Source organism: Hermetia illucens, chromosome 4 (genome assembly GCF_905115235.1).
Source record: "Hermetia illucens chromosome 4, iHerIll2.2.curated.20191125, whole genome shotgun sequence".
NCBI classification, from domain to species: Eukaryota; Metazoa; Arthropoda; class Insecta; order Diptera; family Stratiomyidae; genus Hermetia; species Hermetia illucens.
The window spans coordinates 133,005,215-133,030,436 of NC_051852.1; the positions used below are offsets into that span (position 1 = coordinate 133,005,215).

Consider the following 25,222-nt stretch of genomic DNA (forward strand, 5'->3'; position numbering starts at 1 on the left):
ACTGCTTTGGGGATAATGCCTCGGCACCGCGGATCGCTCGGGCGAATCTACTCCTGATGAGCTTCTCGAGCACTTTTTCGGCCGTGTCAAGCATATACAGCGGTCGGTATGCAGACGGGAGCTGCGCACAGGATTACGGCGTTCTGTACGGAACACTGGCCTATAGGGTACCATACCATTTGATTCCATGCATCCTACAATTCTTCGCATTGCAGAAGCTGTCGCGAAGAAGGAGCAGCCCTGAGACACTTCCTTTGCGATTGCCCAGCTCTACCTGGAGCCAGATTAGGTAAACAATTCTCTGAGGATTTCAAAGACATCTCTAATTGTAGGGTGGGGGAGCCGCTATCCGTCGTGAATGCGGCTGGCTTTACAGATCTGAGTCGGGTCGAGCCTACTCCCCTTGCTCTTCTCACAGTAATCGGGAACGGGGGCACGGAGCACTACAGCGCTAATTGGGTTCTTCCGAGCGGTCACCGATACTTACCTATTCGATAGGTAATTGCGGCAATCTTTCTGACCATTTAATGCTATTTGAAAAGGGGGGCGCCTGGTACGTAGATGTGCAGCACTGTCATCGTAAACATATTAACACCTGTGGCCACTTGAGGTTTAATTATCGATTGACTTCCTTGATTTCCTACCGATTTCCTTCTTGGAGATGCCCCTTACCGAGCCCCTCACTACAGTAATCGATGGAAATCTAAATCCATCCTCTCTACATCAAAGTTGAATCAAGAACTCCTATGCTTTCTTGCATTATTCGCGAAAAAAAAATCAATGCCTGAATTGCATATAGCGAATGTACTCCTATTGTCTTTCATTAATATATGAAACCAAATGCATTACATAATTGGATAACCTACTCTAATTACGTATCATCGTCATTTGCTTTAGAATCTGATTTGAGATCCTTGTTAAGAATTTTTAATTACTATTTTGAACAAAAATGTTCTGCTGAAATATTCGATTGTCGCTTAAAATAAAGATTTAGGAAATCATAACTCTTCCCCGATGAAAAGAAAATAAAAAGCTGGGCTATCGTCGCGACTGCGCCCATATTGCCTCATCTTCCCGGATCCCAACGGCACCGACGAGATTGCATCAACGCATCGCCGTGCGACGCTACTTTTGCTGAGCATAGTACACAATTCAAAAATTCAAAACAAAACGAACATGCCCCTTTCCAGACGGACAGCCCCGCACGTACGAGGTGGTTGCGTCCGTTCACAGGCAAACGACAAACACAAACGAGTTTATGAACAACATCGACTGGGCGAGTCGGCTGTCAGTCGATAAAGTGAATTTCGTAGGGAAAGGACTCTGGGAGTCGAGCTTGGTGTTTTCATATTTATTAAGCGATTTCGAGCGACTGCTGTGTTTTAAAAATTTGGTGAAACTGTACTTGAAATAGAGTTGTGAACTATTTTACTTGCTTTATCAAGGAATTTTCGATATTTTGCTCAAATTCTCGAGTTTGATAAGAACAAATTGAAGTGACGTTTCCGACATTTTGTGCAATCGCTAAAGATTCAGTGCAAGTGATTTTTCCGTAAAAAACTTGTATAGTTTCCGTATCTGATAGTTGAAAATACTATTCGGTACCATAAAAACAATTTGTGCGTATTTACAGTGGAAATATTCAAAAATAAAAACTGAGTTTGAGAAGAATTGTTCCGGAGCATCAACATAACCTCAACCCGTTGTCTCCGATTGTTTCCAAACCTTATTTACTTTCGAACCTCGGGATCCCACCTTCAAAACAATATTGCTGACAGCTTCAGACATTCATTCGTCTAGTCCCGGGTGCAAAACCGTTTGGTCAGTAAATTTGCTGTGCAAGACAATCATTTACTGGAAATTCAAGTTGAATGTCAAAGTGATTTCGCAACACAGAATTGTTGGCTGCCGTCCCGTCGACAGAAAATTCGCAAACGTTTCATAATAATTGCAGTTTCGGTGGACAGAGGAGTTTGTGCTGGTTGCAAAAATGAGTGCCCGTGTCTTAAATCCAATAATGTTTAGTGAACTTTACACGATTCGATCGCCAGTGGCGATTCGAAATGCATTGTCGACGCGGAAACTGAATCAAATCAAAAAGGATCTTTTTGGACCAACGGATAGCTTGGAGAACAAGAGGTAAGATTTATTTTGCTTTTGGAAGGTTATCATTTATACTTATTGGGTGTCAGGTACCTTTGCATTGCTTGGGAGTATTTTAGAAGTTTCCACGGGTTAGTTTGAATTTTTTACCCAACGACAATCCTTGGAAGCTCCCTAATTATCTCTCCATATTTTTCCTCATTTTATATTTTCAATGCCTTCCAAGGATGTAGTCTTCAGTAGTTCGATTCTGTTTGTATTATGTCGTGTATGATCCTGGAAAACTTGGTTTCAGGAATACGCTGAAAGACTGAAGTTTTACTTTTATTATAGAAGCAATATTTTACTATCTTTTCCTACATTGCGAAATTAATCTCAAAAAATATATACAATACGAAGTCTTCAGAGTCTTATACTTCGTAGGAAAAGTTTTGGATGATAATCTCAATAAATGGAGAGAAAAATTTATTAATTGGAGGAATAGAATATATAGAGAGCTGAACTTAGCTTTCTCTTCGTAGTGCCGCACAGTGCGGCCGATCAATGAGGCCTTGGGGCAAAATCGAAATTGGATGTTAAACACTAGGATTTTACTTATTTATAAATATATATAATAGAAAACCTCCAATCATTGCTATTGTATGCTTAATTTATAATTATCATCACAAAAAATTGAATTCTTAATTCTTAGCTCAAACTTTTATATTTTTATAATTCAGTCCAATAATACCAAAAACTAATTCAATAAAGTAAATAAAATAATGTAATTAAAGTAAAATAAGGCATTTTTCAAATCTGCAAATAAAACATTAATCGATATCGTCATCATACTCATAATCACTATCTTTTTCTGAAGCAAGTTCTATTAATTCTATGGTTTCACTATCATGAGCGACGAATTAAAGATAACTTTCCATATCTTTTATATTGCCGCGATTAGCATCTTTTGGTTTTGATTTGTTTTCCCGATATAAGATGATCTGATGGGAGGAGTAAAATATTTAACAGATCTTTATTACTATTTTCCTGACTTGTTTTGCGCGTATGATATAACCGATTATGTCTAATGTCTTTATGTATGACTTCTAAGTCTTGTTTAGAAGGTACCCCTATCCGAAGATCGAAAAACTGTATTATGTTCCAACCATGAATTAGTATTTTATGTATAGTGATTGCATATAATACCAACTATATAGGTTAAAATAGAACTCCAAAGTATCCTTCAACAGCACGCTAAATGTGACTGGTTATTTTATTGTCACAAAATAAAACTCTTAAATTTCATAGTTACTGAAAAACCTCCTAGCGATATCCCCATCATTTCTGGATCCCGGTTTTGGCTTGTCAACAATGAGGGGGGGAGCCGACCGGACTCGAATTACTCTTGGATTTTTTTATTGTTTGCAAAAACTATCTTGTTTTGTTCGCCTCGCGTTGACCACTTCTGAAATGGCAGCCTATACTAAATATAAAGCAAACATTCAAAGAATCTTATCCAGCAGTGCAAGGTGGATAAACCAAAACGATAATGGTCAGTATTTGGAGGTTTCTCAGTAACTCTTCTGAAATTCATCTCCATTGCGGTCGCCCCGCAAATATAACATTTTGATGAAGAGTTAGTGTCCGATAAAATGTTCCTATCACTTCTGTCTCCCATTGTAAAATGAAGTTGAAAGCTTATTTGTACACTTCATGCCTTAAATTGGTTACCCATGGAGGAAGGTTTTCTAATTGATTGTTTATGTTACGTTCATGTTCTATTGGGGAAGAGGGGGTTGGAAACGTACTTTCCATATGTCTTAACACCTTTACAGGCGAGAAGTACCTTTCATAAATTGAGTTTAAAAATGAACGAAGAATTGTATACTTTCGTTCACTGAGGTCTAGGTCGAAATAGAAAGCAAGGATATCAGCAGGTGACCGCGATATTTCTGAATGTGGTTGAGATATTGAGAAAGATGGTTGAGATGTTTGTAATATTTCGGCGGCAAATAAAACTTCTTCTGGACATCTAGAAGACACTAAGTCTTGATACGATGACTTTTAGTTATTAATGATGCTTTAGAAAATGGCACTTCCGGCCTGCCTCGACTATAGGTTGGTTAAGGTTCGCTGAGTCTGAGGCTTAAAATTTCTTCCGGAACATAAATATATTTACCAAGCCACTCAGAATGACGTTGGGCAAGAAATTTTTTTCACCAGAAGCAGTGTTTCCATTTTTTTCCCAAGACTAGGCAATAATTATTGGAAATTTTTAGCGATTTCTTCTTCCACTGAAACAGAACACTCGCCTGCTATTTTTAGAATATCCTTTAATTTTGAGGTAATGGCCGATAATTTTTTTTTCTTGCGTGGAAATCCAAATTTTTTATGAAATGATTTTTTAAAAAACCGATAAGAGTTATTGTTGCAGTTCATTGCAGATAATTTTTGCACAAGAACAAACTAGAATAAGGCACGTATCCGAATCAATTAAAACTACAGAATGTTTTGCACCGAAATTAAGATATTTGAATTTAAACATTAATATGGATACTTACTTCTGTCAGACATTTTTAGCAAAATAAACAGTCCCAGACGGTTAAATTAAACGTGCTGCAATTCGAAAAGATGTTTTTGAAATAAATTTTAAAACGCAACTGACAAAAACTTGCAATCCTATTAAATATATGTTTACCTTTCGAGTCATACATGCATAAAAATACGCTCTTCAATTGTTTATAAACATTAATTTACCGAAAAAATCAAAAATTGACTGACGGTTTCGTCCAGGGCAGAGGCAACTCATCAGACGCTGCCTCACCTCTGCCCTGGGAGCGGCGTGACCGAAAGTGCCAACAGGTGGAAAGACGCTCCCTTTTATCATCGCAAAAACACAAACAAAACAAAAGATTAATTTACCGTTACTCCTATCTGAAATAAACTGCGTAGTTCCAAACCACCAATGAAATATATAAATTTTTGATTTTTGTCCACTGAGGGCCGCACTGTGTGTCGGTTCGAAATCGTTTTTGATAGCGATTTAAGCATCCACTTGGGTTGCGCCTTGTCTCAACACAATTGAAGATATTGATATTGAACAAATATCAGAAACGAAAATGCAATTTTGTTTACTTTGCTAGGAACATTCGCTTTTAATCTATCTATCTAGTCAATAAGTTTGGTGATGCTTGAAGCATTCATATGAGGAAATGCATCTGTGAAGAAACAGCATAGTATGCAACCTCAGCCTTATAGGCTTTCTGAAGACTCGGCTGTACGTACATAACATATTAACATAATGCAATGCAAGTGGTGTGAAACAATGATAAGCTTCTGGCATAATTATGGGATACAATATTTTTATAACAAAGTAATTTTTCCTGGTCTATTAACCTTAGAGAATAGGTAGATGGAGTTCCTTCGTTTATCGAATCGAAAGTGAAGCGAAAACTGATGAACTGAAAGGGATTGTTAAATCCCTTCCCATTTACTCTGCACTCTTCTACACAAATAAGTTCAGAGGTAGTTTTCAGCAGCCCTTTTTCTTCTACCGTCGAAAAATCAAATGTTCGATTTGAGTGGGTGAAATTTGATTGATCTCTACGATGATTTTGCAAATTATCTCAAACATTTTCTAGATTGGAGATTAATAAAATTGAACAACAAACACTTGGCTATCATTTGCGGCAAAGTTGCTCTTAGGAGTGGCGGATTAGTTGCAAGTCAAATTTAAAATTCCAAATTTAAAACCAATTCAGAATTTTCCAAACTAACTTCAGACTTTTCCAAGCCAATTTCAGAATTTTCCATTCCTAATTCAGAATCAATATTATACTATGAAGTTTTATATAAACTTTTTTCCATTAGATAAGGATGCCCACCAATTTCCTATCATTATTCGCTTTATTGAACCAGTCTGAGCTAATAGTGGTTCAATTTCGTCCTCTAGGACGAGTAAGGGTCTGAAAGTAATAGCAACGCCACAATTTAAACTTCTTAATATTTAAAGGGCCTCTCGGTTGTCAGTGGACATAAATGAGGTTCTACAGGAAATGTCGGAATTAATTGCAGTGACAAATACACACTTTTATTTCCAGAGTTCATGAAAAAAAAATAGCTGATCGAGGGGATTATGTTATGTGGAAAATTGATGAGCTGTTTAGATTTTTTTTAAGAAATCCCAGCTCCATTATTATCCAGCGGTAAAAAGTTGGTGTAAAACTTGAATTTGAAATGGAAAATTCTGAAATTGACTTGGGAAAAGTCTGGAGTTAGTTTCGAAAATTATGAATCGGAATACCAGAAGCTGGACGAGTATATTTCCTATTTCTATTTCTTCATATATGTATTTTCAAACTCCAATTCCGTCGTTCATATGAGTTCATTTTATATGATGATGACGTCATATACGTCTTAGAGTCCGATAAATTCACGTCAAATACACAATTTCGACCTTCCATAAATCTATAAAGCTTACTAAAATTGTGTAATATATTAACATAACATAACATACTATTATTAACTTTTTTTGAGCAGATATCAGAAGGGAGTGTATTTTGAGGCCTAGATTTCGAAGGGATGCATCATTGTGAATTTTTTTCAGATTTTTTAATTGGATACGTTCTAAGATCTGTCACACTTTTTGGGACATACATTCTGAGCCTGAACATTGAGCCTATGTTCTACCCAATATCAAAAATAAGATCAGTTTCAAAAAGTACTAAAGGACCACTTTTATTAAATATTCCACATGACCATATTGTGTAAAAAAAAATTTACACGCCCTTATCGCATGTATGGGTTGGTTGTTTCACGCAAAAACTTAAAAATGTGTTAAACATTTTTCTTGGCAATAGTAGCCTATCGTCTACTGAATGCCGACTCGAGATTACCATAAAAGGGAAACCTTATTAGAAATTTCAAGAAATCAACTTTACTATACAAATTTATCTAAAAATTCAGCAAAATTTTAAGGACGCTTTCCACATTTAAGATTTTTTATGATATATAATAAGTTTTTCCGGATACTTTTTGACATTGCTGGGCCGGATATTCATCCGACTTGTTTTATTTTTCGAAAACAACTTTATTTTTAACAATGTCTCACATTTCGAATTGTTGTAAGCGTCTTCTGAATCTCTCTAAACCACGTTTTTGGGGATATTTAATTTTTTCAGGAACGATTACAAAATGAACGTAATACTAGTCAAAACTAAGATTTCTGAGATTGGTTGTCGTTAAGTCGTTTTTTTTTTCAATGTTTTATCTTTCACCTTTTTTCAAATCTGGCAAACCTCTCTTTTCTAATAGATCCCTTTAGTTTTAGCCATAACCACATGCGTTCTAATTAAAACTGGATTGAAATTTTCGTGTTGGGGTTCACGATCTGGTAAAAAACGCAGATGTTGGATTAAGTCTCAACAAAAAGGGCAATTCAAATATCAAACGCAACCTTGTCAACATCAACCGGATACATTTTCTATTTTATTCAATTCATTTTATTTATAAAAAACCCTAAAATCAATATGTTATTTATTGCTGAGAAATTGCAATTTGAAAAGCATTACTTTTGCGCTTTAACTATGAGAAGGGTCTTTAAAGTAAAATTTGATTTCGTTCCAAAAAATATTCCAAATGATTTATACCATATGTTGTATTTATGAATTAATATATTATATATTTGGTCACTTGGTTTCAAAGGGCATATTTGTCTCTGCCTTGCGAGTAGACAGTAGACTTTTGTAAAGCTTGGTAAGCCTGTCCTGGCGTGAGATTGTTCGCCATTTGGTCCGAAGCTATGCCATTGTCGGAAAACTGTTGGTTGGCCCCAAAGCTTATGGTACACGAAAATCTTCCTGAAACCCTCGAGTTGTTGTCAGAGTCATGCTCAAAAAGGATGTTGAAGCTAGAATATTACGAAATTAGGGCAAATTTTGCGAATAAATTTTTGAAATAAAACAAGTTCCAATTTGTACCATTTTTATTGTCATTTTTTGTGTAAAACAGAACCTTATTAAAATCGGTTCAATGTCTGATTGTTCGTCTTTGTCAAAATCGATTTGTTCGGAAAAGACTAAACTTATTTTACCGAAATTTTGGGTGTAAATTTCTTTCCATAGAATTTGGTCATGTGTGGTATCAAATGAAATGGCTCGATTAGTACTTTTTGAAACTGATATTGGGTGAATCGTATGAGAGATAGGGCTCAAAATGTGTGCCCAAAAAAGTGAAACAGGTCTCGTTCTCAGAACCTATCCAACCGAAAAATCTGAAAAAACAAATCACAATGCATCTAGGCCTCAAAATACATTCCGTTCCGATATAATAATGTTAATAATAGTAAGTTACTATATTTTAGTTCATGCGAGAAATACAATAGTTTGGCATCGGCATAAGTGATAATATAGGACGTAATTCTGAGAAGCTTGGAAAGAATCCAACTATTATTAACAAAGTTGTAGAAGGTTACTGTTTCGCATTTTAGGTAAATTTATTTGTACCCTAAGACGTGTACGACGTTATAATAATATTTTTTTAAAACCAATGGTGCACTAAGTTATTGTGTAAAATTTTCATGAAGAAATATTAAAAATTAGGGCAATGGCAGCAATTATTCTGAAACGTTTCCGAAAAAAAGTAGAATTGCGTTGTCCCTCATAACTCGGCGCGGTTTGAATGGTCTGAAATCAGAAAATCTGAGTTCCTTCATTAGATGATCACTTTCCTCAGGTAGTGCCGGGAGAGATTTTCAAAACTTTAATTTTTCACTTTCTGCGAATATTTTAAAGTGAAAAGTGGGATTGTTGCGGAAAAAAATCTGCTAATTTATTATTGCAAAATACCAAATGTTAATTAATTAATTTGAAAAAAAAATCTCCGGCAAAACCTCGTAAATTCTGTACAGAAAAAGTTCTCAAAATTTCAAAAGGATCGATGCAGTTATTTCGGATTTATTAGGGGCACTGACTTTGAGAACGTTGTAGGGAAGTTTTCAACACAAAAAATATTGGAAAAACGTTCATAAGTGAGTTGTATTGGCTTAACTCACATCGAATCATAGATGCTAGGTTCATAAAGGATGTTTCCATCACCTATGTTGTTTAAAGCACCTGTCTGTTCCTGCCTATGACCAATCCTCCCTTCTTCAATCTGTTTTTCAGCTTCCGGCTCCCCTCGGTTTATCGCGTCCATTCATGGGCGCTTAGTTCACTACTGGTTATCATGTTTTGTATAAGGGTTAGAGAAGCAAAGAACCTACACTGAAGACACAGGTTGCCACATAAGCTGCAATCTAAATGATGACAGAGGTTCCACTCTAGTGCTTTGGTGAGATTTTCCACAGAAGTTGGTTCGATCTTTCGTTGTTGATCAGCGTAAAACCTCCAAAACATCGCTTAAAGAGGGCATCTTTGCTCAGGTCTTAATTAATACGCTTAACGGCATCCAAAACATCTTTGGAAAGAGCACTGATGTACTTCGTGTTTGAACGAATCCAATGCCTTAGCGGCCTTTTGCCATTCGTGCCCCAAGTCCGCGCTGAGTCATGTATGAGACGTGGTTGCTTAAATCGCTGCGCCCTTGCTCCGATTCATCTCAAATTTTCTCGTAATATTCTTGAAAGATTGTCCATTCAGAAAATAAACTAAAAAAAATTTTTAAAAAAAGTTTAAAAACGTTACACCCCCCATTATCTGGGGAATGGAATCTGGAATCTGTGTTTGTGTTTGAAAGTTTCCATAAAATATGTCATAAGTTGTCATTGCCCAAGCTGAGAATCCGCCGGAGGAAAGTTGTCTTTTAAGTTGTCAATGCATGCTTCCTGTTCCAAAGACGTTTTTACATTGGTTTGGTTAATTATTCATAAACGAATGCATTCACCACTTGAATGTATTCTTATTGAAGATTCGGAGTTCTCTTTTTAAGGTTTTGTGTAAACAGTTCTCTTTTGTGTTTATACGAAACCTAATTGAAATCGGTTTACTATCTGTCTGTCTGTCTGTCTAACCGTCAAACGCATTTTTTCGACACCAAATTTGGTAGAAAGGTGGGAACTGTGAACACTCACGCATGTAGTGAGTTACATCCTTTTACGTCGAATTTAAGGGGGGTCCCCATACATGCAAAAGGGGGGTGTAAATTTTTTTTTCATTAAATATAGTCATGCGGGGTATCAAAGGTCATTAAAGGTTTCGGTTAGTACTTTTCAAAGCCGGTCTTAGTTTCGACATTTGTTGGAAAGGTGGGGAGTGCGGGGGGTTAAAAGTGATCATTTTTTAACGAATCCATTCTTAGAAATTACCCAACCGAAATCTGATACCTGTTCAAATAAAGTTAATAATAGTACATTACTATAATTTTTAGTAATTGACAGAAAAACCCCCTTCAGTTCACCCTAGAATCACGAAATTTTGCAGCAATGTAGGCTACAGCATACAGTATGAAAATCTCACTATTACTAACAAAGTTATACTAGGTCAAAAACGTCGCTTCTCTGCAAATTCTAGACTATGACTTTATGATATTATCCAATTCAATTTGAACGAAACATAATTATAAAATCAATTTTCTCATTTCCAGGACATTTGAAAATGAATTGGATCGTCACCACGATACTGCTTGCAAGAAATGGGGTTTCGATTTCCGCAGTGGATACCCATTAAGCAATCACAATCAATACATTTGGGAACGTGTCTCCTATACTGAATTTATTCCTGAAGTTTACACCTTAAGTCGTGCTGCCCATGTTCGTGAAGTTCCTGAGTTCGAACCAACAGAAAGGGATCTGCTGATGGACGAGAGAGCAGCTCGTGAAAATTCACCATCTGCTACTGAGAAGCTTTTCTTGCAGGAAGTTGTTGAATTCAAAGTGCCACTTGATGATAGATTAGCCATTGCGGGGACATCGACATCAGGAAAGAGACAACCTAAAATCACAGGTAGGTGGAAGGACATTGACTTTTATATTGTTCAGTATTCCATTAAGTATTATCCTTTACATTGATAAGAATCTGCTGATACAATTTATATGGCGTGAATCACTTACAATTTCCAATATTTCCAATTTGCAAATGAAGCGCTTCTATGAGAAAAAAATCAACAAGTCTGTCGAGCACGTGAAAGTGCGCTGAAATTACAATAAATGTGACCTTCCACATTTTTATGCTAATTTGAATGCGTGTGTAAATATTTCTGATGGCTCCACGGGTAAAATAGTTGTTTTTTACATATTTATATGCCCGGTAAACTGCAGTAAGTGAATTGTCGCACTGTAAATATATTTTATAGACAGCAATTTCAAACGATTTAGCAAACTGTAGAAAATCGTTTTCATTCACTGAGAGGTTTGGGGAAAAAAGCATACTCAACTCGGTTATGGCGTGTCATTGTTGCAAAGTAGAGAAGAGACATTTATTAGTCCAAGATATTTTTTTTTTGTGGAATGCAGAACAGGGAATACCTCGTTGGGTTGAATGAAACGAGCAGATTGTTTTTTAATTAGGGACAACCCTAGTGTATTTAATCGAAGATGTCAATATTTCGGTTAAGTTGCTCTCTTCCTCAGTGTTTACAATCTTACACGTTTGGCTGTACAATTACCAGGCTTTGAATTTGAGTTCAGCGTAATATTCATTGCAAAATCTTGTAAGGGAAGTTATGTTTATTCATTCGTGCGAAAAAGGGGCTATTATCGGAAGCATCGCCCTCTTCTCTCAATTACTCCCTCATACTGCAACAAAAAGCCATTCAAGCATCTAATTTCCCACAGAAAAAACGGTTACAATCTAATTTCACACTCCTTCCGTTTATCTATGGGAAATTGTCAATTATAAACCAATATCGACTTTATTTCTTTCCTCCCATAACTTTCTATCATAAAATTCTCACACTCAACCCTTGAAAAAATACGTTAAAATTGTTATTCGCTACTTCTCAGCAGCAGGAGCAATCAACGAAAGTAAACATGACCTAAATCATGTCCCATAACTCACCAGGTTTCTCGCGGAAACACCGTAAAAGTTTTATATACCCCTACGCGTTCTTGATCTTGATAAGTCAACCATTAAATTGAACTTCCTGTAGTTTGGACGTCCTGTAAACGTCTTTGTCGACGTTGTTGTCGATAAATAGTTGAGCAATTAAAAATTTTTCCAATCGGCTTTCAATACACATCAGAATGTTCGTTACTTGAACATACCTTTTATGCTGGCCACGGAAACTAGAAGCGCGATTGCATGTGCACACCCCCTATTTCTTTTTTACATTTCCACTGCTCCTCTGGCTCTTATCTCGGTACTTTATTGTTATGCTTTTGTGATTTCAACGGTTTTTTCATGGTTTCGGTAATGCATGGTGAAGTGTATTTCCCATATCGGTTATGGAGGCTTGGCTGCTTTTGTTTTTGTAGTTCATTTCTCCCTCGCTTTAGGTTTGTCTTGTGAAGGTTTCTTTTATCTACTTTGAACTAACTAAATTTGTTGTATTCATGAAAACTGTCGATTGAATAGCGACTAGAAAACTTCTGAGTAATGTGCCTGGGATAAATGGCTTCTATTATCCAATTTCTTCTATGAATCATTCAAACCGGAAAAGTGATGAAGAATCTGGCTCTTCTTTAGAACTTTGTAGAAATAATAAACTTTTTGAATGTTTATATAATTCCCGTTTAAAAGTAGCAAGGAAGAAAGGACATTAGAAAGTAAATCCTAAAAAATGTTCTATTCTAGACTACAAGAAGACAAACTCAATTAAAGGACACTTAACCCAGACTTAATTCGTTTTAATTTCTTCTCAGGGGCGACATGTCTGTCTTAAACTATCTCAAATTATATGAATGTTTCTTCAAATTAAAAACCATTGCCTTTAAGCCCTTACATCCGCCTACTTTACATAAAAACCGTCGACGGCAATGACGGCAAGAAACCTTTACTAACCACCGTCGTCGTCCTTCATGGTTGCGTTGTCTTTGACTACATATCAGAGTTCATGTACTGAAAGGTTTTTTTTCTTGGTTTTCTTCCATATCAGTCATACTTTCGTAATCAGGTAGATTTATTGTTCATGCACTCGTTGGGGTTGTGTAAGAACGGAAGTTTTAGGGCGAAAGGTGATCGGCGATTTGTGTGGGAGATTTGAATGGTGGTTAAGCAATCATATACATGACGTGGTATTTTAAGAGCCGCCGGATATGGTTTAGTTTCGATAGCGGCCTATAATTATGGAAAAGCGCTCTGTGTATTCCATACAATAGAATCAATGCGTCGATTTGATTGCAGTAAATTATGTGATTGTTAGAATCGGATTTGAAAATTTATTGAGAGCTCGTAAATTATAAACTGGATGTTTGTGGAAGGGGTTTAAATTGTTCTTTCAGGTATTCACGTTGGTAAAATAAAGTCGGTTTATAGGATTTTCGTGAATGTTAGGGCGAAGCTTAAAATAACTGATAGGGTAACGTATTTAGGTCAGATTTAATAATAAACCGTTCAAAAAAGTACAAGTTTCCATTCACTGTTTTAGGAGTTGCAGAGGCAAATCTTAATCGGTGGGTCGTATTCGTATTCTACTTTTTTTTCGGGTGGAATATCGCGGCATAAAAGTCTTCCTTAGAAAAACGCCCTTTCATTTGTCGTAATATGATCGCCGCTAATCCAGTCCTGAGCTGCAAAACGAGCGTCAGTTCCAGTACTAAGTGTATTTGCCTCTGTAAATATTGGCGAGACTAACAGTTCTCAATTTGTTCGAATTTGTTCGCTAAAATCATCAAACGGAGCCCGACGAAATTTGCTTTCACTCAATTCAGTGCCTGCAGTAGATGGCGGCAGACTTATTAGTGTCTTCTATGCATGCTCTTTTGCCTTTAATTTATGTGGCGATGCATTAGCTGACTATCTCCGCAATTACCGTTGTTAACAAGGATCGTTTTTCTATGGAGGCAAAAAAAAAGATATTTTGCTTTGTATCCGCTTTGATTTTGTAATTAGTTCTATTGAAATCCTTCGCATCAAATCATTTACATAAAAAGCTTTGGATGGATTATGTCGCAAAGGGAAGCAACAGCAACAGTTTTGTTTGAACTAAAGCAATGTGTTCTTCCAAGGCTTTAAGGCTTTATTTGGTGGTTCCAGTGAAGTTTTCACTTATCGCGTTCACTATCAAAGACGCTGTTTAGATTCGACCCTACAAGAGACTGATGTGATGAATTGGGTGGCCTAGGACCGATGGCAAAGTTTCCTGTGTAAAGTTGTATCTTCCAGTTGGGATTGCACTCCTTAAAAGTGACGGTAGTGTTAGGCAGATTTACCATAAACTGGTATGAATGATGAGCCTGTAGCCACCACATAACTATCGTTATGATAGTTATCTTATTCAGTTGAAAATGCTCTTTGAACTAACAGAATATGCACTGATTTCATAGTTTTGGGCCTTCAACAGTTGCTTTAATTTACCCTAACGCAGCGCCGAAGTATGTTAGGTCATTCATTGATAGCTATATGTTAAAATATTTTGGAACATAATTCGATTGAAGGACTCCACTATATTCTTTAAAATGCCTCGCAGATAGTTTTTTGTTGTTGTTCTAAAACCATTTTCTCAAAAATGTAAGGAAATGACAGCCTGAACCATCAGTAACGCGGGATAATAAACCAATTCATTCATGTTAATACCAGTTCACTGGCTTCCTCAAAAGACCGTGGATACCATCTGTATTTGCTTATTGAAAGTTGCTTCCGCGATAAAAGGTTTTTCGACAGTGACCAGAATTCTTTTTTTTATTACGTTCTTTATAGTTTAGGTAATATTCTCCCTCTTTTTAAGGTTTTGTGCAAATCAAAACCTTATTAAAATTGGTTTACTGCCCGTTCGTCCGTTTGTCTGCCTGTCTGCCATGTCCATTTTCTCAGAAACGGTTACTCCCATTGATACGTGATTCGATGGGATCTGTAAATCACCTCGCTTTCTGAACATCGTTTGAATTTAAGGGGGGGAGGTGTAAAATTTGTTTCACCCAATATGGTCACGGGGGTATCAAATGAAAGGCCTAATTTTTGACATTTGATATAAGAGGGGAGAAGGCGGGTGATGGAAATTGATAATTTCTTGCAGGGACCCGTTCTCAAAAAGCGCTATAATTCGTATTTCAACAATAAGTGTTGCTTTAACACGTACCGCGCCGTCTGTATCAATCTGATTCAAATTGAGTTTACACGTTGAGGCCGCAGGTATAGATTTGATACATATTTGGTTTACATGTGAGGTCGCATGTATACTAATACCTTTTCAACATCATCTGTAAACCTGACTTCAGATCGGACCAAATGGGAAGCTATTTACTCCCTCTTTTTTTGGTCCACGATAGCCACGATATCGGGCTAAATGTTGAGCTACCTTTTAACGACGACATTTGTTGTTCAAATCACTCGTGTTGGTGGTCTACCAATTCTTGTGTTATTTGGCAACCATCTTCCTTCAAAAGTAGCTTGATATGATCTTCTTCAAAGTCGAGATTCCGACAGGATCGAAGATTGTTGTCCAATTCAAAAATTCTATTTTTGAATTTTTGTACCGGTCGTGAGATGTCTTAGAAGCTATAGCAATCGTCCTTACACGTCACAAATATCTCTGATCATTTCTGTAACTTTTTGATTACGACGAAAACTAAGGTAGAGTAGATGTCGACCGTTTCTATATGACTACAATGAAAAACCACGCAAAGAAAATGTCGAAAAAAAATAAAACCACGCTTACAGTATTCGAGATCCAAGCGTAACATAGTTATTCTGACCGACAGCCAAGTGGCCATCAAGGCCTTGTATTTAGCGATGACATCTTCCAGGCTGCTGCGGCAGTGTAGAGACGCACTGAACCGTATGGACGGCACGCTCAAGGTCATCCTCCTCTGGGTTCCCGGGCATAGGAACATAGAGGAATTTACTCGCACTACCTGGCAGCCACGGGCCTTAGATGGCGAAGTCTAACGAGCTGTGCCAAGTCAAGGAGAATTTGGTCCGCTTATAATACAGCCCGATCATGAGAGCTCCTGTGCCAGACGTGGGCAAATGCATTCAAGATTACGACGGTCTGAACGGGGCACTGATGCACAGGGGACCATATCGCCAGGCTCGGCATACCCTACAATTCGCATTGCCGAAGTTGCGAAGAAGGAAGGGAAACCCTGATGCACTTTCTCTGTGATTGTCCAGATCTAGCTAGAGTCAGGCTACGGACATTGGGCAAACCATTTTTTATGGGCCTCAGAGAGATTTCTGGCTGCAGGGTGGGAGAGCTGCTTTCCTTCGTGAATGCTACGGGCTGGCTTTGAAGATCCGAGCCGACTAGACTGCCTCTCTGCTCTCATAACAGCAGTCACGGTCTTAGGAGTTTGTGGCATCAGAACGGCACACCACAGCGATTATTGAGCTCCTCAGAGCGGTCACTGATACCTACCTACCTTACAGTATTCTGGATTCTCAGATGCTTATTTATTAAAATTAGTTCAAATATCAGCACACATATTCGCAAAATCTGGACTGCCTTTTGAATAAAACGTCATGGACTCTGTGCAATTTTGCTGCACACATCACAGTATATTCCAGGAATCTTTAAGAAACTGGGATGGAGATCCTTCTGCATCTCCCCCGCAGCCATGACTTCGTCCCTTCGCACTCCCATTTGTTTGGACTCCTAAAATAGGCTCCACGCGATAAACATTTCTGATTCAATAAAAGAGTTAAAAATAAGGTACAAAAAAGGCTTCAAGATAAACCCAAAGAATTTCAGAGTCAACATTATTTATTGACTAAATCTATCTATCGATTTTGAACTGTAGTGATTTGTCCCATTATTTATTAAATGATCATCAATAGTTGTCATTAACTACCCTTACTCCGACATCCCGCACAGAACACCTTATCACATTGTTAACAAGACGAAAACCTTAAAGTTATCCATATCATTTGCACCCCAACCAAATAACAACAATCATCAACAACAAAAGATTCTTGTTCTGATCTTAAGATTACGAATGAGGATTTGGCACGTGCTGTTTTATTGTTTGTTCATTTCATGTTATTTGCAAGCCGACAAAACGCCCTTTGCTTTCTCAAGAAGCGAACAAGAAAGGTGCACGGCCTCTTTTTGCAAACCTTTTCAAATGATCCTCAAACAATGGTCGTTTTCTTGAAGATTGTTGAACCGTGGCAAAGGATCGTTTAGTTACAGGGAGGTACGCGAGAGGGAAATTGGTGCACCTTTTTTCGTATACTACCTGGATGAGTGCAAGGTGTGGCTTTGAATGAAATATTGATTTTTAAATTGGATTTGTTATCTGATATTTTTGATTTGGGAGTGTGGAATCCTTTTTCAAACGGAAATTGATTATCATGGATTTTGAAATTCAGATATATGTTTGAAATATGAGTCAAGAACTTTTTCTGGGTCAATCCGGTTGAGAAAATGTGACATTTTCATACAATATTGGATCAATATTCCTCAGGGGACCTACTGCCTTTTACCATCATTCGATTTATTTATTCATATTAGACTTACTTAATGAACACCAATTGAAGAAATTACATCATCAAACATCTGTCACCGAAATCCTCCATTTAATCATAGTCCCAACGGGCAGTTGTTCTCTATTCCTTTCCACCAGAACGTGACACATTACAAAATATGTAAAAGCTGCGGGTTTCAAGGGGCCATAAAATGTGGTTCGTGCCAAGATCGATCGATATTGCACTAAAATTTCACCCCAACCTCACAAAACGTGCATAATTTACCATTTAATTTACGAAAATACAATATCTCCTGAGCCGGTGCTATACATGCAGATTGATAATGTCCTCGATGTCCTGCTGCTGTTGCATTTAATATCAAACTGTCTGGTCTGACCCAAGTCACAGTCGATATGTTCGTCCATATGGCTTTTGGGTATGCCTGCCTTGTCCGGGTCAATTGTAGAGGAAATTCCCTCCTTGATCCATTGCCGGATTGAATTTTATGTTTGCTGAGTGGTCGGCTCGTGCTCTTTGCACGGTGCATAATATTCTGAAATAATTTACATTTTGATAAAGATCTTTTAACTCTGTTTGAGTGAAGTACCGGCGAGTAAGCATAGACTTCCATGCGGTATGTGTGGTTTTGATGATTATAAAAAAATGTTCAGGATGAAGCTGGCGTCATTATCGTCATCATTTTTGAAAATTTGTGATGCGGGCATCATACTCAAAAGAATTTATATATCATTTGACAGTATCCGAGTGGATTATTAACGGCTTTTTGGAGGAAAGAATAGAAAGTGTAGAGCAGTCCACTCGTGTTGATAGGGTGAAATTATAGAGGTGCATTCTGAAGGTACAGTAAGTGATTTTTTTATGAGATTATCTACAAAGAACGAGTAAAGTATGATCTCAAATGTCCACATCATCCGGGCGTTATTATTAATAACTTGTACTGAAGTTATAACGAATCTATTATGATAACATTTAGCTTCTTTTTCCCACCCTATACTTTAGGTCATGGAGTGTAGATTGAAAATGAAGTATAAATGATGCTTAACATTTCCAATATCAAAACATTGAGTATTTCAACAGGTCTGCAAGCGAACAACATTTGTCGTTTCCCAAATTTCTCTCATTTTGTTTGGAAGCCAAAAACTTGTTAATTATCCACTCATAACCAAAATGCCCAACAAAATATATTTTCATAAAATAATTGCACGTTCTTTCCGCTACCTACAGTTTCAGCTGCAACGAGATACTCCCAACTTCATTACCGATCAAATTGTCCATTAATTTATGCACCTCGAGGCCTAATGCAAGCCATATATCGCGACTGGGTTTATGCATTTTCATGCATATTAAATATTCTACGACCATCTGGTACGCAGACATTGGTGTCGACCGGTTGCCTGAAAATTTTCAAATATGCATGCCTTGGAAAACCATTTGTTTATTGCACAATGTGAAACCAGTTCTTGCTCTCTTGTCTCAAATATTTTGGTGTCTCCCCTTCGGGGTATTATTCATAGAATTCACTAATTTATTTGTGCACTATTTATTGTATGTGATTGTGACAAAAAAGGAAATTTCCAGTTGAAGCCAGTTCATAATCAGGGGGTCCAATGTTTGGATGTATTAAAATTCGTAATGAAGTTCCCGAATTTTCTGATGGGTATCATTTTTCTATTGATCAACTTGAGGATTTTTTTTTAATTACTTAATATAATCTTTCTACATTATTTAAGGACAGTCAAAAATTAATCATATCAGAATCAGAAAGTGTTGCATAATGACCGATTCTCTATCAATACAGAGTTTACTCTTCAGGTGACATCTCCCGGCGGTGTCGCGTATAGTACGACCGCAGTAAGCCGCCAAATGACTTCTCTTCGATCTATGTATATAATTCAAGCCAGCAGATACCACAAGTGATCACACTACGTCAGCTGGGGTCGAATTCACATTATTGCATTTTTATTTCTTTTTACATTTCTAATTTAAGCAATCTTTTTTTTCGAATGAATGGCCTGCAAATAGAGCATCCCTTCCGTCTCCTGTTCACTTCTTTTTGGAGCATAGGACATATAGAGTTGTTCCATCCATCCATGAAAAATCGAGATCCGAACAGGGGGCAACGAGATCGAGAGGCTCATGTTCAACTAACTCCACCATAGCACCGTGATAATTTCCTTTAGTTTCCCGTAGATTGTTATTGTTGCAAGCGTTACAAGAGGTTAAGCTGGTGTGTAGGAGCGGAAATATTTTTACGTCTTATTGTAAGGCGCAGTTAGAATTTTCTGCGTTGGCCAGTTGTTAAGAATATAATGAATTAAAAATCGGATTCCATCCTGTATATAATAGGAGGTTAGATATCGGACCTAGAATGATGATGATTTTATTGAATATTTAGGTCCATTCAACCCTTTAAATTCTCCCAAATATCACACACATGTCGTCTTTTGTTATTCAATGACTGTGATAACAGAAATGGATTCGAATGGTGTATTTAGACTGGCCTTAGTTCTTGCAAATCTTACATCCGAATTTTTTTCATTTCAATTTGAAGAGATCTCTAGCATCTGCAAACTCAAGCCATTTTATGAACGGGATTTTTCCCATTAAAAAGCAATGCTTTATCAGGATTCGAGATTTCATGCCATGTTTCCATTGTTTTGAAAAATTAGAAAAGTAGCGTTGCTAAAACCAGTGCAATGTGTGAACTAAACTTCAAATGGACAAGAAATTTTGACAAATGTGTTTTCAAGGATTGTCAATAATGACGGCATGTATATGTAACCTTGCGAGCTTATTTAGTCGTCGATAACGATCGATCGAAAAAAGACCCTCACTTTCCAAAAATAGGGACTAACGGTTTCATCCAGGGCAGAGACAACTCATCAGACGCTGCCTCACCTCTGCCCTGGGAGCAGCGTGACCGTAAGTGGCAACAGGTGGAAAACGCTCCTTTAAATATTCGCAAAAACATGTCATCTTCAATTTTAACTTTGTTATCGATGAATGGAGAATATATATAACAGATTTTGTTATTCCGAGAGCAGCAAATCGAGTGCGAGTCTGATAGTGAATCCTTACAAGACTAGCCCTTGAATTCAGAAAGTAGCCAAACCTCACATCTGCGTTGAAATGAGTTTTGGCCCTTTTGAGATGATATTTTCAACGTTCAAAACAAAGAATACCCCAACCAAATGAAGCGCAAGAATATTCTTCTTGCAGTATTACTTTATTGATCACGCCGATAATGGCATCCCACTCTGAAGCGCTCTTCCAAAATTGCTTGACACAAAGACTTTTGATTTTCACTCTTGGCCCGGTACATCCCTCCTTAGCCACCATGAATGCATTTGCAGCAGAATAGTTGACTGTTGACAAATTAACAATTTTCAGGCGTTTATAGCTTCTTGAATTCGCTTGACTACTCACTTGTGAGCAGCGTGTTTAATAATTGGAAAAGAAGGCGTATTGCAATACAAGCATATGAATATTCATGGTACCAAAATAAAACAAACCTTGTGCTGGAAATCAAATATTGTTAATGTATTTGAGTCAAGGTGTGAGTGAAAAATGACCAAAATATGTGCAAAGGCGCCCATGATCAATGGACATCTCAAATCGAAACTTGGCCTCCAAAAATCTTGACGCATTGCTTACGACCTCCAATTGTCAAATCATGACAGCGAACTGACGTAAATTATGACATGTGCTCCCATTTTTGGCGTGGTTTTCCTTGTGGCCTTGCGTCTCGAGTACCACCTTTCAACGTATGTTAGGAGGTTTTGTGTCGTCCATAAGCTGTGACATGTGAGCCTCCCCACTGGAACTTGCGAATTTTGACTAGAATGGATACTCCCTTATCGGACCAAGTATACGTGACAGGACTCCGCACTCAAAATAATCAAATCAATCAAAATATTAGCGTAGGCCTGATTATAGTTCTGTATAAGTGCAATTTACCCTTCCGGTGTATTTTTTTATTTCCGATTAGGGAGGACCGAAACTCTTTATGTTTCAGACTTATTCGCGTCCGAATTTTTCCGTATTTCTTGCCGTCCTTTCTCAGGTGTTTTTTGACTTCGGATATTGAGCCTGCCATGATGTTGATATTATCCATCTATGCTGGTAGCTGGGTTGATATTGGTAGTAGTGGTAGTACATCCCGATAATTCATATGGTCAAGGGACTCACGGTTTGACTTGACTACCGGCAAATGTACGAATTAATCTGATATGCGAATTATCGGAATTCCACTGTAGTATACTGAAGGGAGCGGGAGCGAAATCGGTTGCTTGCTTCCAACTCTGGCCTGTACTGAAGCTCCGTATTAATTCTCCTTGGGTAGTAACTTGTGATTTTGGTGTTTTCCATGGTTAGTCTCGTCATTTATACTAGTTCCTGTGGGATTTTAAAGTCGAACATTATTCGGTAAGATACGATCTATACTATCGTAAGCCAAAAATCTGATGCACACCAATCTTAAGTTCTTAACATTTTTCAAGCGCTTATTTTACTTTATTTATTTTACTAATTGTAGGTGTAGACCACCAAGTTCTGAAGCCACCTTTGGTACTTGTAAATGAACGTTTCAGCACATGGCCTCGGTATTTTTTCAATGATTTTCGTTAGAATCTTTTATGAAAAACACAACAGCGACAGCTTAAATATTTGGAGTATTTCGATGAGATATATTCGTGATATCATGTGGATGCTATTAATCCCTATGAGGAATACGCCGCATTAAGAATGCGAACACCTTATTGTCCCAGCTCCTTCCCGGTTTGCCTCTACTTTTAGAGGCCTTTGGATTTTAGAACTTCTGCGGCAATTGATACACACGAATTCATAATATTTGTAATAATCACGAATGAAGTCTTTGGACCATTGTCCGCAATGGCAGAAGTCAAATCGCGGACGATATCAGCATTGGTGTTGAACCAATCACTTCGAGTCCTTCCAGGTTTATGTGGCACGCCCGCTGGTAACAACTACATCGGTGCCTTTTTACCCTCCTGTCTCTGTCGAGGTCGGAAAAAGATCCTCTTCCAGAGTCCGGACAAGGGCTGCTCCTTACCGCCAGATGCTCCGCTTTCTTCAAAGGCAAGAACGATCTCTTTCTTCTCCACCCGCCAGTCCAGCTGTTTTCTTCGTTTCAATCCAAACTTCTCTTTTTGTAACCCAGCTGCTTTCTTCGTCTCAATTCCGAACTTCTGTCACCCGCCAGTCCAGCTGTTTTTTCCGAGAACCGCTCCCCATGCCGCTACGTTCACCTTGAACTCTGTTGAGTTTATGTTTCAGCAAAAGTGTCTATATATTTTGTGCTTAAAAACTTCAACCCGCGATTAAAGGGTGCGTGTTGATGACAATGAAATGCTTTTTTTTTAATTTTCAGCCAATTAATTAAAATTAGACTATTGTTTTTATGTTTGCATTATATGTGTTGTTGCTGACTAGTAACTTTCGTATTGATTTTAACATTTCTCTCTCCATTCCCTTTCAGATTACATGAAGGAACGCAAACGACTAGCATCCACCCCAAAAAAGTCGTCACCTGTAAAACGTCTCCGATCGAATTGCCCGCTTACAACACAAGGTGCTAGTTTTAGAAGTGATTCGAATCGTAGTAAAATGCCGTAAGAAGTATTTCTACTAATTTACTACATTTATATATTATAATAATATAGATAAGTCCCGTGTTAGTATGTATACCTTTTTACATTGTAAGAATCGTAACATAAAAATTGAATATTTTCTTATTTTATTCGAATATTTTCGAATTTCAATAGTTTTAAGTTACAAACAAATATTTCATAGAATTTTTTTTACAATGAATTTGACACTGGACTGTCGGTAGAAGTATATTTTACTGAGAATGATAACAGAAGGAAAGTGAGTGAACATTTAGGGGGAACCTTTCCGCCCTGGAATGATTGGAAAAGAGCATGTAGGTAACAGTTTTACGCTTTAATGTCCTGTCTCCAGATGAAGCAGCTAATGTTAGCCCCTTCCTTTGGATTCAAGACATTGAGGGCGAACTGTGTACTAAAAAAATGGATAGTTTGCAAGTAGTCGTATATTTTCTAGGGAACAGGATTAATCTTTTTATGATCCTAACAGAAGGACAGAAATTTTTGAACCTTTGATCAAATTAGTTGGAATATATTTATCAAATTTTTGGCTTGTATTTGTGTCATGCTTTCCTTTTCTCTGCTGTTTTCTTGCATTTAAATAATTTCTCTTTTGCTTTGGTGTTTGATATTTCCACAATTTCCATAACTTTTTCATGAGTTGGTTCTATTTATTATTTAATTGCTTGAGGATATCCTGGTCGTTAGGGGGCAGTATGTTCTTGAATTCAATCCGGTTTTTTTGAAGAGATCATAGTAGTTGCCATCATATTGTCTACGCTCAAATGATTCTTTTTAGCGAATTTCGAATCAGTAATTACAATCTTTTGATATAAAAAGGCAAATGCATGCTTTCAGTGCGATTTCGCTCAACATCTAAAACATTTTGAAGCGTTTGAAGCGAAGATTGGTCTCATGTAAAAATGAAACCGTAAAGTCGGTTCCTTCGTTAGTAAGATGTTTATTTTTCGTAGATACTGGTGTTTCGGGAACAACTCATCAGTGCTTTTACCGAACCACTGCTATCTGCGGAAAATAAACATCTTGCTAGTGAAGGAAACGAGGTCATTGTGTTCCTTTTCTAATTCTTTTGATCGCTAGAAATGCCGGAATGCAGAAACACAACATTTGATTGCAGATCTTATATTTTTTATCAATTCTAACCTTCAATTGTACTTTATAGTCTCCTAAAACTACTCTGAAAACCGATTCAATTCGACAAATATACGAGTCCGCCTTTTTACTTGAAGTTTGTTAACAGCGGGATTAAACTGTCCATCGTTCACTCCTCCCGCATTGCAATGAAATGAAAATCAAAATGCATCGTGAGTGATTTTTCTACCTTGTGCGTAATCTTCGTGGTTACCCAATGAGGTGAAAGATTGGTACAAATTGTCAATACAATTTTATTTCTTAGATTTTTAAGTTCTCTACGAAATGGTCCATCAAAACCATTTCTTCGTTAGCCCTACCCTTGAAAAGAACTCAAAGAGTTCTAATATTTTGTCTTTTGGTTTTATCAAATTAATTAAATCGATGTCGAAAAAGAAAACAGCAAAAAATAATTTTGTGCAATATTAAATGCAACAAGATATTTTAGACTTTTTAAGCAAATTGGTTTGATAAAATCGATTACGAATTTACTATGAATGTTTGATAAGAAATGCCTTGGGTAAACAGGAATGACTCGATTGTAAGATTCTATCGTTTTGCATCGAAATGCCCGGTAGAATCTCGCGATCGACCTCTTCCACATAATCTTGAATTGAATTTATACTTGGAGTTTTGCAGATTGGATTATTTTAGGTTTTTATTTATTTGTTCTTTGGTTTCATATCTCAATTGTAAACTGTATAGTTGCATTCATCCAAATTCGGTCGTATTAAATTATATAAATCTGTGAATAAAAGTTGAAACTTTGTCAATAGGAAATAATGAAAAATGAAAAGAAATTAGAACAAAATTACAGAAATTCTCCATGCAAACCATGTGTTTCAG

At 37.1% G+C, this 25,222-nt stretch overlaps 1 protein-coding gene across 1 annotated transcript; it reads left to right on the forward strand.

Annotated features, from left to right (window-relative positions):
• Positions 1-1,279: 1,279 nt before the first annotated feature.
• LOC119654230 lies at positions 1,280-23,330 on the forward strand. The gene is made up of 3 exons (XM_038059453.1): positions 1,280-2,139; positions 10,663-11,021; positions 23,098-23,330. Exons 1-3 carry the CDS (start codon positions 1,991-1,993, stop codon positions 23,232-23,234), a joined length of 645 nt encoding a protein of 214 aa, XP_037915381.1. The 5' UTR covers positions 1,280-1,990; the 3' UTR covers positions 23,235-23,330.
• The last annotated feature ends 1,892 nt before the right edge of the window (positions 23,331-25,222 follow it).

What these genes read in the sequence shown, in the direction of transcription:
- LOC119654230 (XM_038059453.1), top strand. Translation starts at nt 1,991, where the DNA reads ATGAGTGCCCGTGTCTTAAATCCAATAATGTTTAGTGAACTTTACACG. An exon ending in GATAGCTTGGAGAACAAGAG is followed by an intron (nt 2,140 to 10,662) that starts GTAAGATTTATT and finishes TCTCATTTCCAG; the next exon opens with GACATTTGAAAATGAATTGG. An exon ending in GAGACAACCTAAAATCACAG is followed by an intron (nt 11,022 to 23,097) that starts GTAGGTGGAAGG and finishes ATTCCCTTTCAG; the next exon opens with ATTACATGAAGGAACGCAAA.